The sequence below is a fragment of the Pithys albifrons genome, chromosome 11 (genome assembly GCF_047495875.1).
Source record: "Pithys albifrons albifrons isolate INPA30051 chromosome 11, PitAlb_v1, whole genome shotgun sequence".
In the NCBI taxonomy this organism is placed as follows: domain Eukaryota; kingdom Metazoa; phylum Chordata; class Aves; order Passeriformes; family Thamnophilidae; genus Pithys; species Pithys albifrons.
Window position 1 is genome coordinate 5,823,831 of NC_092468.1, and position 15,425 is coordinate 5,839,255.

General features: G+C 41.3%; 1 protein-coding gene across 3 annotated transcripts in view; it reads right to left on the reverse strand.

Moving 5' to 3' along the window:
• The window catches only part of LOC139676943 (glypican-5-like), a 346,189-nt gene that overhangs the window by 256,367 nt on the left and 74,397 nt on the right, over positions 1-15,425 (reverse strand). For all 3 annotated transcript variants that reach the window (XM_071566406.1, XM_071566405.1, XM_071566407.1), the window contains exon 3: positions 11,768-12,462. In XM_071566406.1, the coding sequence (XP_071422507.1) occupies positions 11,768-12,462 (695 nt within the window). The remainder of the gene's footprint in view (positions 1-11,767; positions 12,463-15,425) is intronic.

Genomic DNA, 15,425 nt, shown 5'->3' on the forward strand with positions numbered 1-15,425 from the left:
TGCTCATCTTTCAAACTGCACTCTTGATCCCCTCTGACTGCACAGAACAAAGCAGAGACTTGAATGCTTGATAAATACAGTTTAGAAATTATGTTTTCTTCTCTTTCCCCTATCCTCCACTCTTTATTAGTATTTCTAGTAGTAAATGCCTTTGAGGGAACTCTGCAACAACAAGGCCCATCTCTGGGAAAATGAGGCTTCACATGTTGCCATGGCTCACAAGCACACGAGCTATGGGTCTGCAATAAAAGCAACACAGTTTTATTAGAGAGGATTAAAACTGTTTGATTTCCCAGAAAACGACCACAGGGGACAACAGTGTAGAATGGAGTAGGTTTGCAAAGAAACAGCGATTTGAGGCATCAATATACAGTTCAGGTAAGGAGAAGAGAGGCTCTTAACATTGCAAAAAATAAGTTTTGGGAGTTGTCCCAGTGACTGCCAGTATTTCAGATGTAACACAACTGTCAAAATGCTCAGGCCCTGTTCCAGCCTGAAAAATTAGGTATTTTATGGGATTTCTGTCCCCACAAAATCTAAACTGCTAAGTGTCAGTGAAAAACTTGCCTAATTAATCTTTAAAAAATGAAATCAACCTGGGAACATGCATTGTTTAAATTGCCAAATCCTCCACTGGCAACCAAAGGGTTAAAGAAAATATAAGGGGGAAAAAAGTCTTAAAAGACTCAGGAGAATTAGCTGTTGCTAAAACAATTTTATGGTCCTTTCCACTTCACTGGAGGTAGTTTGTATGGCTGACTGGAATCTATTCAATGCTGTCAAACATCTAACACTCCCATAGCCAGACGCCTTACAATGAATAACAAGCAGCAGAGCTGCCAATATGCTGGAGCTGCATTTTTTACCAGGGACTGGACCCTAACCCGGCAACACTCCAACTTCATTGTTCGATGCCTTGTTAATTTATAAGACCAAAAATTAACCACAACAAACAGAAGTGCCAAAATTCAAAAGCACTGTGGTTACAAAAGCCATCATATTTAACAAGCCACAATACAGAAAGTCAGGTTCATAAAAGAACCTGCACATCTAATTTCTCTTTTGTAGTTTAAATTGATTTTGTAATAGAAAATAACACTCAATTTTAGCAGACAACTTCCACAATCTGGAGAGGCTACAATGAGTGCACAGAATAAAAGGAAAGAACTAGAAACAATGAATAAAGCGTACACAACACTGAGCACATCATCTGTCATCCTGAGTATCATCATTTCCATAAATATTATCCCAACCATTGATTGCCTTGCTCAGTGCTGTGCTTCAAGTAAAATCCTGGACTCTTCCCATATTTACGTCCTTCATCTTTCAACTCTAATAATGGTGAAGTGCTGACACCAGAATCGTATTCTGAGGCAGACAGAGTGCTCAGTGACATCCCTGGCTCTGAAATCACGGCCCTGCTCCCTTGGCAGGTTTATGATTATGGCTTTGACAGGCCTTGTATTCTGCAGCTCATCCCCTGCCACGGGCACATCCTCCTCCTCTCACAGCACCGAGCTAAAGTCAGCCAGGACACAGACATTACAACTCAGGATATACCTTCAGCATTTTCAGCTTTGGGGTGAAAATGAGCATCATTCTCACCATATTTTACACAAGTTATGACTTTGGGCATTACTTTTCATAATAATTTTAATTACACTTGGTGCTATATCTCCCAGGATCTAAATTTCTAGGAACCATAAGGTGCTGAAAAATTCCAGAGCCTCAGTTTGGCAAACAAAATGAAACAAAGCAGCTGTTTTGAGAAAAAGTGGCTGTATCCTGATGATCACACAGTCCTCTGAGAAAAACCAAACTCCATAGTAGAACTAATCAGCTCATTCTTACTAAATAAAAATACCTGCTACATGAACTAAACTTCTATAACTGAGTTGATTATCCACACCCTAAACCAGATGCAGCTTCATTTGAAGGTGTGAAGGAAAGCACTGGGCTGTGCATGTCAACGTGTGCACATGTGCTTGTGAACACTTTGTTAGTCTTGATTGCTCTGAACATCACAAGGGGACAGGCTTGGCTTAGTGTCCCTGCTGTGGCCAAGGCACTTGGACCATCAACCATGCACTTCTAGGCATGTATTCAGAATCAATATCAATGCAGTATCATTGTTTTTAACCTTAAAGAAAACAACAACAAATTAATAAAATGTACCTTTCAGAAATCTACTGCATCTGGATTATTTTCCCCAAATGCTGATGGTAGACATAAGGCAAAGTAAACAAATTTTTAAAAACTCCTTTTTTTACAACACTGTTTAGTTCTCTCTCTTTGAAAGCAGGTTACTGTTTCTTGACTTCACATTTAACCTGCTATCTTTACTCACCACAGATGTTCCAAAAACTTGGTTGTAATAATGCCAAGGTCATGGGTTCAATCCCCTGTATAGGCCATTGACTTAAGAGCTGGACTCGAAGATCCTTCTGGGTCCCTTCCAACTCAGAATAGTCTGTGATTCTATTTAACTTCCTGGCCCTGCACCACACTCTAGGATATGTGTGGGCAACCAGAAGAAACACCTTAATCATGTAGAATATCATCACTTTTGAACCAATTTGCACACACATCTGAACACACTCAGCATTTCTGGGGCCACACAAACAGACAAATATGACACGTTTTCCACAAACCATTGGGCAGTGAGATTAGGCCAAACAAGTGTGTCTTCATTGTAAATAGGGGGAAAAGAGAATGATGCTGTGATCCCCCTCAAAGACAGAAGCCTTTGTAAAAGGCAGCAGCCCCAAGTCACTATCATTCCCAAAACCTTAAATCACAGTAATTAACCACAAATGGTAGGCACAATCCAAGGTGGTCTCAGATCAAAAGCAGGTAAAAAGCTACACCCATCAATTCCATTGATACCCATGTTTAACATAAACCCTTTAGGTTACATGTTTACACAAAGTACAAGATCCAGGCAATGAGAAGTAGAACTTGAATACTGCTCCACCAGGCAGAAAAGGGCTTTTTATCTCACTACAGATTAATGACTTGTTAATAGTGTGGTTAAACACTATCAGCAAGTCAGCAGCCAGTTGGGAGGCAAGATGTGACTTGCAATGGAATGCCTTTGGGTATGAAAAGACATCCAAATAAATCATCACTTCTGCAAAACCAAACTTAAGGCTATGCAATTGATGTAAAATCAAATTCTTAACTATATGTTTAATCAAACAACATGACAGCTGGATAATACTCAGAAGTATCTCTCAGAACCAACTGAAGTGTAATTACGTGGCATCTTTTATTCCTGCTCCAACTAATAATAATTTATATTTTTGGAAATATGTATTTTAACTTAACCTACTTCATATTGGCATAAATACTAAATTGCAAGCAGTTCCATTGGTACAGACAAGATGATCCTCAGCACCAGAAAATCAGGCTGCTCTGTGGCATCCAACACCTGCACACAGGAGATCTGTCATTAACCAACAAGTGCCACAAAGCTCCTTGGATCCCCTTGAAGAGCTGCTCAAGAAGACTACATGAGCTGTAATCCTCCAGAGGACTTTTGTAACAGATGGAAATGAGGCAAATGCATTACACAATTTAGATGATTATTTCCAGAAATACTTCTACAGTACTCAAGTGTCAAAACGCTTTTAAATCAAGCAAATAGCACGTGGCAGGACTTCCAAAGTTGACTACAAGAATTAGATGCTCATACTCCATGAAATTCAGCTGATTCCAAATACACAGCTCCACTGCTCCTTTCTAAAATTTCTCTCCTGACTGACTGTAAGATGAGAGCAGTATCTTAATGACTATAAAGCCCAAGAGAAATAAACCAAAATTTTAATGTAGACATATTTTTACACTTCTTACAGCACTGTGAAAACCTTTCTTCTCCCTTTTGCACAGAAATGGGTCACTACATTACAAGGAGTGCCCTCAGTGCAATTCACCTGGTTTCAAAAGGTCCTTTCTTGTCCTGCATTCACAAAGGCTTTGAACCTGATACCCATTCATGTAACGTTGGGTCCCAAGACCAAACCACACAAGGACACGCCTTCAACATGAGTGACTGTGTCATGCAGGATCCCATCTGCTGCTAAATCAGACCAGCTTCCATCAGGGCTGCTCTGAGATCTTTCACAGAAACCTCACCAGGGCTGAGGTTTCCTCCACTTTGTTTTCAGAGGTTTCCTGCTAAGTGCTTAGAAAAAGCAAAATGTCATTTAAAGTAACATTTCCAGTGTAAATATTTCACAAACATAACTTTCCCTGTCCATTTTTACAGTTATTTTCAGCAACCTAACCACAAGGAATTGAATATACTGCTTTAAGCTCTGCTAAGTACTGTTCTTATACTTATTGACAGCTGGTGTTGATCATTTGAATTGGAAAACTTGCAGGAAGGAAGCACCTGAGTTCAGCTCTGAGTGTTCTCCAAAGTCTCCAGGAGTGTTTTATGATACCATTCAATGTCATTAATCAAGCAGTTCATTACTGGCTGGCAGAAACTCTTTGTTGCTGTGAACTCACTCAGCACAAAGTTATTTTGTTCATAGTACTGCCATTTCCTTTTCAAATTTGTAAGGTTACTGCACATCAATCTCCTGCTGCTGCAAATTTGGCATTCTTTTCTCTAAGCTTTTATTTTCCTAAAGGTGACTATTTGAATAGATCTTGAGCCTTTTATTTTTCAGGACTTTTCTTTTTCCTGCTCCATTACTAATAATTTAAGACCACCTAAATTATTTTCTGTAAGCCTTCTATTTACTGCTGAATTTTTACCAGAAGATTTATAATAGTGAGAGTTTCATATTTGTTTCCCCTGTAAGTTCTGGCTCAAGCCCACCACAGTGACATGGGAATTCCAGGATACACCAAGGAGGTTCTTTCAGAGGCAGATGCCCCTTCCATCCTTAAACTGAACCCAGCAAGTATGTCCATAGTTTGCTTGTTCAGTCCAAAGGTATCACATGCTGCTTCCTAGCAGGGATCACCTGGTCTGGTTAAATGCAACAGTAAACAAATCCTTGCAACTTCCAGGTGGCTAAAAGTATGTGCAGGGGCTGCATCATGTGTGCCTGCAAGGACACAAAAATCTATCTCTAAAAATGAGGTTCTGTTTGAGTACTGCACTAAGAATGGCAAGAAATTAAAAATAATCCTCATTTCTAGTTCTGCACCTCTATCCCTGACTTTTTGTTGGATATAACTGAACAGATCACACGAGCTCCCTCTGTTTTGTTTTCCAAGATAGGACAACAAAATACAAATATTTCATAAAATTAATGCAAGAACCAAACAGTAGAGATTCTTTCAGTGCCTCTGTTCCTTTTTCAGACTCCTTGTTGCCTCCCAGCTCTGCCAGCATCCCCCACCTACAGGTTAAGTGGCTCAGGTAGTCTGTGCCTTTGAGCCTCTCCCTGAACTCACCTGAGAAGGAACCACTTTTGTCAGTGCAAAGCACCTCGAAGGGGTCAGAAAGAGCAACTTCTGCTTCAAAACATTAATGAGGACATAAGAAATGATGAGAGAAATGCATTTAGAAATGGCTTCAGGGGAGTAAATTCAGAAGACAGTGGAGACTGATGGGCATTTTCTGACTTCCTGCTGCCTGCTGTGCAACAGGAACAAAATTTTTAAAACCACTGATGGGAGATTGATGAACCAGCCACCAAGAACAACCATCTAAGTATTTTCAGTTATTTTTTTCAGTGCTCCAAGTTCTAATTTGCTGTAAATTCTGTACAAGTTGCCTCCCCAAGTCCCAGTGACATCCCTCATTGCAAAGGATCCCAGCAGAAGTGGTTTCCCAGGCATGAAAGCCCCACTTCTTTGTATTTTCTTGGTCAGCAAGGACAACAGTCCCTGCTACAACCTTTCACCTTCTCGTGCCTTTCTTACATTTCTTCTGAGCTACACAGATTTTTAAGAAACAACACTCAAATGATCTGCCAAAACCAGGCATCAGAGTCTCTTCCATTACAACCTTAAACTAAATTAATGGATCTCTTCTCAGTATCATCCATCCTTCTCCTTCATGTCTTCACAACTTGTGGAAAAACTGTCATTGATTTTAATCAGATTTTTCCTCTCACAATCACGATTTCCTGACACTACCAAAGTTCTGATCATCTTGCATCTTAAACACTCCACCATCTTGAATTCCTCCCGCCTCTACCTGCTCCTCACCCTAAAGTTTATTCTTCTGTCACATTTTTATATCACTTTTATCACATTAATTGGTAAGCTTGTCTGCAAGAAATTAACTGCCTCAAGGCAGATCTTCCTGCATTCTATTAATGCTTAATCTCTGATCATACCTTGGTTTTATAATCCCTATTAGGCCTTTTATTAGCTTTTGCTTTTATTACTCCTATAATCATGAAACACAATATGTTGGACTTTGCTCTTGCATAATGGTTGGCCCTTCTAAAAATATCAGGTCTGTGGCTTTTTCATTCCCTTCATTTAATGCTTTTTCAGCCATTATAACATTAGTAACAAGATAAGTACTTTATGCTTATGGACTTCTTGCAATAAGAACAGAGAAGTATGTGCCAGGTATTTCTGCTAACACACATCCCTTTGCCTTTTCCACTCTATGGGCAGGTAGGCAAGTTCCACAAGAAGCCACATGTGGAGCAGAAGTTCAGGCTATACCTGGGAATCATGCTTAAAACAAAAAGTAATTAAATGTTCCAATTCTAGTCAGCTCCTGAGAAATTCAGACCATAAAATGATGTTTCTTTGAAAATCTTGTCTCTGCTTTGCTCTTGACAAAGGGAACCCTAACACAGGCTATTCTGAGTTGGAAGGACCCACAAGGATCATCAAGTCCAACTCTTAAGTCAATGGCCCACAGTGGGGATTGAATCCATGACCTTGGCATTATTACAACCAAGTTTTAACCAACTGAGCTAATCTCAGGGTCAACACACAGCAACGTGAGCCATACAGAATTTTTTTATTCTAAGGAAGCATTTGCCAGTGGCCTCACTGCCCTTGGGATGAAGACATGGAGAAGAGCACCAAGTACCAGAGCTGGCAGCTCCCATGGCTGAGGCACAACCCCAGGACAGCAAGGGAAACACAACCTGTGCCAGCCCCCAGCACACCCCCAAGCACACTGTGGGACAGGGAACAAACCCCTCTGCCAGAGGGCACCCAGGATCACATCATCAATAAGTATAAAAGAGAGGGAGGTGGAGCTTCTGCCTCTTTTTGGTCTTAGACCTGTGAGGCCACCCTGCCCTGCCCTGCTGAGATCAGGCCTTGCCACCATCCCCACTGTTTTATCTAGGGAGGTGAACATTTTCTTTAATTTTTCTGCTCTCTGGCTGGGATTTTTCTCTGGAAGAGTTTTTGGGGGGTTTTGGGTGGTTGGTATCTGTATTATTTGGTTGGATGACTCAGTAAAGTTATTACTTCTTTTCACATTTGTGTATATATGTTTTGTATCATATTCTGATTTTAATTTTCTCTTCTTCTGTGTAAATATAAAAACCTTGTGATTTCAAAATTCTACTTCTAGAGGTTTTTTCCTCCTCCCTTTCCCTTGGTTGGGGTGGGGGCTCTGACAGGCAACTGGCATTTTGCCAAGCTAAAGCAAAACACTCATGAGTGTCTCCCCAGTCCAGCAGGAAACCCATTCCATAGCTCACTGGTGCCTGCTGGATCCAGAGCAGGAAGCAGCAGTGACATTGTGGGAGCAAGATGACCAAGCCCCACTGAGGGCAAAACTGGAGCACATGTCCCATATATCAGTGGAGGTGCAGACCTGTAGTTCTGGGACTGGTCAGATTCCCACCATCTCTGATCCAACAGAAATCCTCTCTACCCCTTATGTTACCCTGTTTCCCATAGCTGTCCCCATGCATGGGCAGTCCTGTGGTGTAAAGGAGAGCACTCTGGACTCTGAATCCCAAGGACCTGAGTTCCAGTCTCAGTGGGGACCGTCCCCTGGCAGTTCAAGCCTCTCTGCCATCCCATCCCGTCACATCTCGGATGCCCAGCAGGGTCAGCCCCGGTCAGTACCAGGTGCTGTGACAGTCCTGAGGAACTTCACTGTCACTGTCCAAGCTCGCTCGGCCGTGGCAAATGGACCTTAGGACTTAAGCGATGGGGCCAGTTCTGCACACTGTGCCTCACCCAAACAATCCACTGCACAGGCTGGGAGGGCACACCCATGTGGGGAGAGAGAGCCCTTCCCAAATCTGTGTTCATGAAATTTGGCCATACATACATACCCCATGCATGACCCCTGTCCCTCTGGAGATGGGCTGCAAGCCAAGCCCCCACTAGCCCTACACAAGTACCTGAACAGCTCACCTGGATTGGCTTGGGACACTATGGGCACAGCCAGCACTTGTCATTGCCTGGGGACACACCTGCCTGAAGTGCCAGTGGCCACACACATGGCAGAACTGCCTCTGCTCCTCCTCACATTTTCAGTTGAGGGTATTTTACTTTCACTTTGAATAAAAAGCAAAAATTTAAAAAAAATCAGGAATTATGCACAGAGTTTGTACAGCGATAGGTACACTGATCACATGAAAAAACGAGACCAGCTTTGAAACACAAAGACACAATGAGAAAAAGCAAAGGGAAAAGGTCTCAAGAATGATAAGGAAGGGTAAATAAACTCTGTGTGTGGCTCCCACCCACAGGACAGCAATTGGATGGAGCAGCCGAAGCAGAAGACAATGCTGAGGCTGCAGAGAGGGGCTGCCACATCAGGATAAGTGAGCTGGATGCCAGCCAGCACCACTGCACAAATGGCACATTCCACAGGAATCCCAGCAGGGATTGCCAATATCTTAGAGGTGACCTTTCACACACGCCATCCCAGCAAATCAGGCAATGCTCCTGCCTGTAATGGACAGGATCAGCAGAGGCCACGCTCCTGAAGTTATGCACTCTCCATACAAAAAGGATTTTTATTTTTAGATTTAATATCAATTGACTGCACCTCATTTGAGCAAAGTACCCTAAGTGCTTTATTGGTTTATTTTGCCCCTACCCTATTTTAAAGAAAACACAATCTAACTTTCCATTATTCATTATCATCCAGGCAGGCAGGAAGACAAGAAAAGAACCGTAATTTTTAGCCAGACTGTCTATTCAAAATGTAAAATGTTTCCTAAAAGGGCAGGTGCATTAATTAAGCTGCCTCAGGATAAATGAAAATTACTAGGAGTGCTCTGCTTTCCTGGATGAGTTTTCCATAGATTATTCCTAATTGAATGAAACCAATTAGAGCATTTGTAATAGAAACTGCATGTAAGTTAAACATTTTGACTTTTGCAGAAGCTGAAGAACACACTGCATGAACAGAGAAAGGTCTCCACATATTTTTGAAGGGAAAAGAGAAGGTATCTTCTCTAAGGGAAGAAAAAAAATCCTGTAAGTAAAACAAACAGTAGATACAGTGGGTACAAATCAAATGGCCTCAGTGTAATTGAGAATCTGAGCCTGAATTTCAAGGAGCCACCTCCAGACAGAAATCCTGAAGCTGATCACGGAACTACTTTCCCTTTCTTCAGAGAAGGAAATGCAGCTTAATTAGTCTCAATTTTCTAAATAATGGTTATCCTCTGCAATCAGGAAAATTTTAAATCAGTATCAAATTAATGTCTGTTGAAATAGCAAAACAGGCTGAGTCTTCCAAATACAATCTTACCCTGATAACAACTGAAAGGGCTGAGAGTAACACACACTGGCACATGGTTTTCATTTTAAAACAGAAAACATCCTTTGCCATCCACCTGAGCAGTCCCTAAAACAACACACAACCTTCTTTTGCTCGTGGAGATTTTGCTAGCAAGAGAAAACAAAGATTACTTGAGGTGGAGGGAATTAATGGAGTTTCAAACAGCAGCACTTTCTGAATTCATTCCAAATGGAAGAAGGAAGATGTTTAAAAGTACTGCAAGGGAATGGAGAAGTCCCAAATAAAATTATTTGAATAACAATTAAAGAGAATCTTGACCCTGATCGTTGCTGTAAAGAGAATTCTACTTCCAAATCATCCCCAAGCAATACACTCATTGAGTTCATCCACCATTATCCAATATTCACCTGGATTATGAATTCCCCCCTCAGTAAGTTAAGCAACTGCACACTATCTATGAGCCTGACAAATGTAACACAGAGTTATGTTTTAGCATTTTGTAACAAGTATACCAGACCCTTTTTGTTAGTAGTCAGAAAGCTTAACTTGATTCCCAATTACTGCTGTTTAATCAGCAATGAAGCCGTGCAGCAACTTAAGAGATACTAATCTACAGCCAGAGAAAACCAACACACACCAACAGTGTACTTTGATTTTAGTTCCTCTGTAGACTCTCATAAAACAACTTCAGAGTGAAAATAAGAGCAGATGCATGAACACTGTTACTGTTCACTGCATGTTCCAAGTCTCACACTGCCCTAACATACGTGGTGGCACTTCCAACCAGACATTATCACAAGGAAGACCCGCAATGCACTCAGGCTCCAATGCCCACCATGCACTACTCAAGAACCTGGAAAAACCTCTTCTTGCAAATTTTTCACATCTATCCTTGGATGTCAGACAAACTAGCAAACACAAGTGTCAATCATGAAACAAAAAGGAAAACTGAGGCAGTATGAACCGAGCACTATCAAGTCAAATTTTATCAGATTACTAGAAGTGGTTGGATTTTTTTATTATCTGCATATTATACTGACCATAAACCTCTGGGCTCAGTCTGGTGTTCTACAGTAAAGACAGCTGCAATATCAGGGATCTTGGAAGGCTGCAAGCTTTCAGGCATTTTTCTCCTATAAAAATAATTCCCTGGTTTAGAATATCCTCTGCCACAGCTTCCTTGTGTAGACCCTCTAGACTATTTTTTCTTTTACATGAATATGCTGAGCAGAGTTCTGCACAGCAATTACATTTTTTTGATTTGTGTTTTCCTGTCATTTGTTTTCTGCAAGATTTCCTTTACTTTCAAGACAGGCAGATCTATCTGCACTTTTTAGATTAGTCTTCACCCTGCTTAAGGCCACACTGATACATTCTTTTCCACTGACAGTTGTGTTGAACTTCATACAAATGTAGTCAGCTGCTTCATTAGTCACTTCAGTAAATTCTGGTCTAATCTTCAACACCTTGAGAGAATACCTGCCAGTCTATGCTGCAATTATTTATGTGATAGTTCAACCCTCCTAGTTCTTTCCTCCTTAATCTACAGCACTTACAAAACTGGATATACTTTAAGTGTATTTTTATTCTTTACTTACATAAAGGCTGTCAAATGAGTTTGAATTTTTTCATGCTCTCTTCCAGCTTGTGTAGGATAGGTGTACTTATTATAGACCTGTACTACCTTCCTGATGCCTCAGTCAACACAAAAGTAAAGGGACTGTAAAATTTTGAAAGTTAATTTCCTTGCTTTTATTTAGAAACTTGTTTTTCTAGATCCTTATAGTAATTCCTGTAGAATGTTCTCATATGCTACAACTACACACCAGGGAAACAATTGATATCAAGTATAATAGACCCTGCATTTTTGTTAGGAGAATTGTGCAGACAAGGCAGAGCACTCTGCTTGCTTTACAGGGTCGCTTCTCAAGAAACAAACTCCCCTCCTAATCCTTTCATTTCAAAGCAGACTCTACTGAACCCTATGATAACTGTCTGTAATGTTCTCATGTCCTCTTAAAGATATGATGCAACAACAACCCCAACTCATTTAAATGTTTATGCACCAATGAGACAGCAGATGAATGGGTGCAGCAAACCCTCAGGGGCACTCACCGTGGCAGAGAGCTGTGGCCCATTGAGCTGTGCGTGCAGGATGGCTTCGTTGATGGAGCTCCACATCCCCGACAGCGCCGTCTCCAGGTCGTGGGACGCTGCCATCTCGTTGGCCAGGTACTCCAGGGTAGAGATGTACTCCCTCCAGTGCACATCCAGCTCTGCCACGCTGGCCAGGCAGCCCCTCATGACGTTGAGGCAGTACCCCACGCAGGGTCTGATGAGCGTCAGCCCCTGGCAGTGCGGGCAGTACTGCATCCTCACCAGCGCCCGGCTGCACTCCTTCGTCAGCGCCGCGTGCTCCGTCGTGTTTATCACTTCAATGCCCAGGCTCAGGGCCTGGCTGAACATCCTGCTGGCCCAAAGAGATTTTGACAGCTCTGTAACCATGTTCTTAGAATAGTGTCCAAAAGGATTTATGTCTTGCCTTGTAAGCCGCAGACACTCTGTGTAGTCCTCTGACAGATCTGTAATTCCTGGGTTTATTAGCCGACTATACACCAGAGGAAAGAGACTGTCAAAGAACCGCAATACTGCACTTTCCACTGTAGTCTCTGCACCCAGAATATAGAGAGAGATGTCTGTAAAAAGCTCCTTAACAGGCTCTGCTGCTTCTTTTGCCATAGGTCTGTAAGCTGTCTCAAACAGGGAACTTGTGCGGTTTTCAGAAAAGCGAAGCAAAGACTCAAAGGCCTCTAAAAAAAAAAGGGGGGCAGGAGAGAGAAAGAATTATAAGTTAATAGCAGGCACCAGACATGTCAGTCACAGGACTAACACTGTCCTGAACAGCAACATCAAGTTACATGAAATCTGCAATATGATTACAGTAATACAGCTTCCATCAGTAATAGGATTAGAAAGACACCTAAATACTACCTGTGCATATAGAAAAGGCAACACATAACTATTTTCTTTTAAAAAGATGCCTCTGATCTCCCTAGCTAGACCCTGACCCAAACTTGAGAGCCAAGGAAGGAGTCACACAGACCCTTGTGTAAGGTGGCTTTTAGAACTGACACTGCATTTGGGCATTCAACTGGGCACATTCCCAAAACGTCCCTCTAGCCCAATGAAAGACTGAGATAAATGAACACAAAAGGAAGATGAAGCTTTGTTTCACAGTGCTGTGAGTAGGTGGCCTGAGAGGCACGTCTTGCAAGGTAAAATACCAGGATGAAGGAAAAACACTGTGTGAATAAATTCTCCCTCTGTTAACATTGCCCAGGTCTGGACACCAGCCAGCGGCTGGAGAGGACTTCACATCAAGTCTGCTGTGACCCAAAACCAGAAAGAAATAAAGTCAGGAAAACATTCTCTCCTTTAACCATACCATGTTCAAGTGGCTTAAGGAAAAAAAAAAAAATTTAAGGAGTTCCACAGTTAAGACATTTCAAACTGCAGATGGCAAATATTATACACCAAAACCACTGACTGCGGTGCTAAAATTCATGGATGGGGCAAGGAAAGGATCAGTTCTCTAGATTATTTTTTAATGACACAGAAGACAGTAATCCACACCATTCCCAGTGCTTTTTTTGGAAGCTCTCCAACAAAAAGCCTCTGACATAAATCATTCTTGCACTCCTCTGGGTGGCAAGTTGTTCCAGTCAAGGCAGGAGACCTGTCACTTTATACCTCCTGAGGACTGGCCAGATAATGGGGTTTTGGTCTAATCCTACTCTGCATTCATCTGAACATCCCCATGCGATTCACTGAACTGCAGCACAAACCCAAGTCACTGACAGATCAGCCCAACAAAGGAGCAGATACAATAATGTAAGTCCAGATTAGCACCCACTGGCAAAGTTGTGCAGCAAAGCTTGCTCGGTGCCTTCCCCTGTGACATCTCCCTGGGCAGCCAACGGGCTTGTTTCCATAAGCATTACAATCCCTTTTACCCCAAAGTGGGGTTTGACTAAACAGATATTACAGCCTATCTCATTGTATATTAAATCAGCAGTATTTTGCACACACATGCTGCATCCTTCTGCCAGAAACATCACTTCAGTATTCCCACTGGTATTACAGCAACTAATGCTCTGGAAGTGCTTATAAAATCCTGGAAATTAAGAATCCAGATACATTTCTTCTGAAAAAGATGACAGTTCATTCTTGGGCAGAGAAGCACCTTGACAAGTTTCAGACTGAAGTACTTTTATAGCTGATAACAGTTCTGAAAATTAGATTTATGATGGAAATCTTGACACAACAAACTGTAAATGCAGTTTTTTTCTTGCTACTGCACACTATTAGAAGATTTTTTGTCGTATCACTTCTGTGTTTATTTCTAGAGGAAAACTAAACATAACTTTTATGATACTAAAAGCTCAATAGAAATATTCACAACATGAAAACAGTGGTTTAAGTTTCCTCCTTAGGCACACTCCCTTACAGATATTCAGCTTATCACTAAATTATGGGAGCAGGGACTGTCCTCTACGATGCCAACAGTTTCATGCTGTTCCTTTACCTTCCAAATTCATAAAGGCAGAACTGCAGCATCATTCTCCTTCCTTGCAAACTAAATTAAATTCACTTATGAACACGCAACTATCCTCATTTTCCTGAGGAATAACAGCCCCAGTGAAAGATGAGAATAAACTAACCAATGATGACATACATCCAAAGAAAGCAGATCTCAGCAGATTCCTGGGATACCACATTGTAGCCTAGAGATCACAAAGCATTTTGTTTTCAAGTCTCTTAATATAAAAATTTTGCATTTAATTAAAAAAAATCCTGCATTATTCTGAGAGAGTATGAAATCATTATATTTAATAATGTCATTTATTTTCCATTGTATAAGGGAAAAACTGATGGCATGGAGCTTCCTTGCTGCAGAAAGAGCCCTAACACTGAAAAATACAGCACAAAAATATTGCTGGTGTCTGTAGATGTGCTGCAAACACCCACAAGGTATCATTTGCTTCCTTATCACCACTGCTCAGACACAAAAAATGACTCATGACTCAAGTCAGCGATGTTTCAGAAGGGAATATGTAGGTCTTTTTTCATTGTTAAGGCATTAGAAGATGTTTGAGACAATCAAATTACTGTTCTTAGATCTTTAAATTAGAAATAATGGGGCTTCATGCAGTCAAATGACCTGGCAACAATAGACAGTTTGCATTCTGGCTGTACAGAGCAGGCAGCTGCTAAAGTGATTAATTATGTGCTTTTAGTGCACCTTGTGTGGCACTTTGTGGGAAGTTTCTAAATCCCAAGGAAGGTTCACCACTGTCCAGGAGATCAGCTCTGCAGTGCCATACAGCCAACATCAGACAGAGAGGAACTCACAAAAAGCTGATTTCTAAGCCTGAAGATACACTGAAAAAATAAATTTGATCATCTTTTACTGCCTTTGCCTTCCACACAACCCCCCAGCAGCACAGAATAAACTGGAAATATATCCATTCTGAACAGAAATAAGCCTTAACCAAAATAATCCACAACATTTGATTAAGACATCATGGGGTTTTTTTGCCTTCCACTAGGTATTAAAATAAACAGGAAGATGGAGAATAAGGTTCCTTCTCATGTTCCTCAGAACCCTCTTTTAGACGGGGAAAGTGAAACAACAGCCAAATTCAGATTGTGAATTCACACACTGGTAACAACTCAATGAAATTCAGGCAACACCACCTTCCACAGGGAGAAT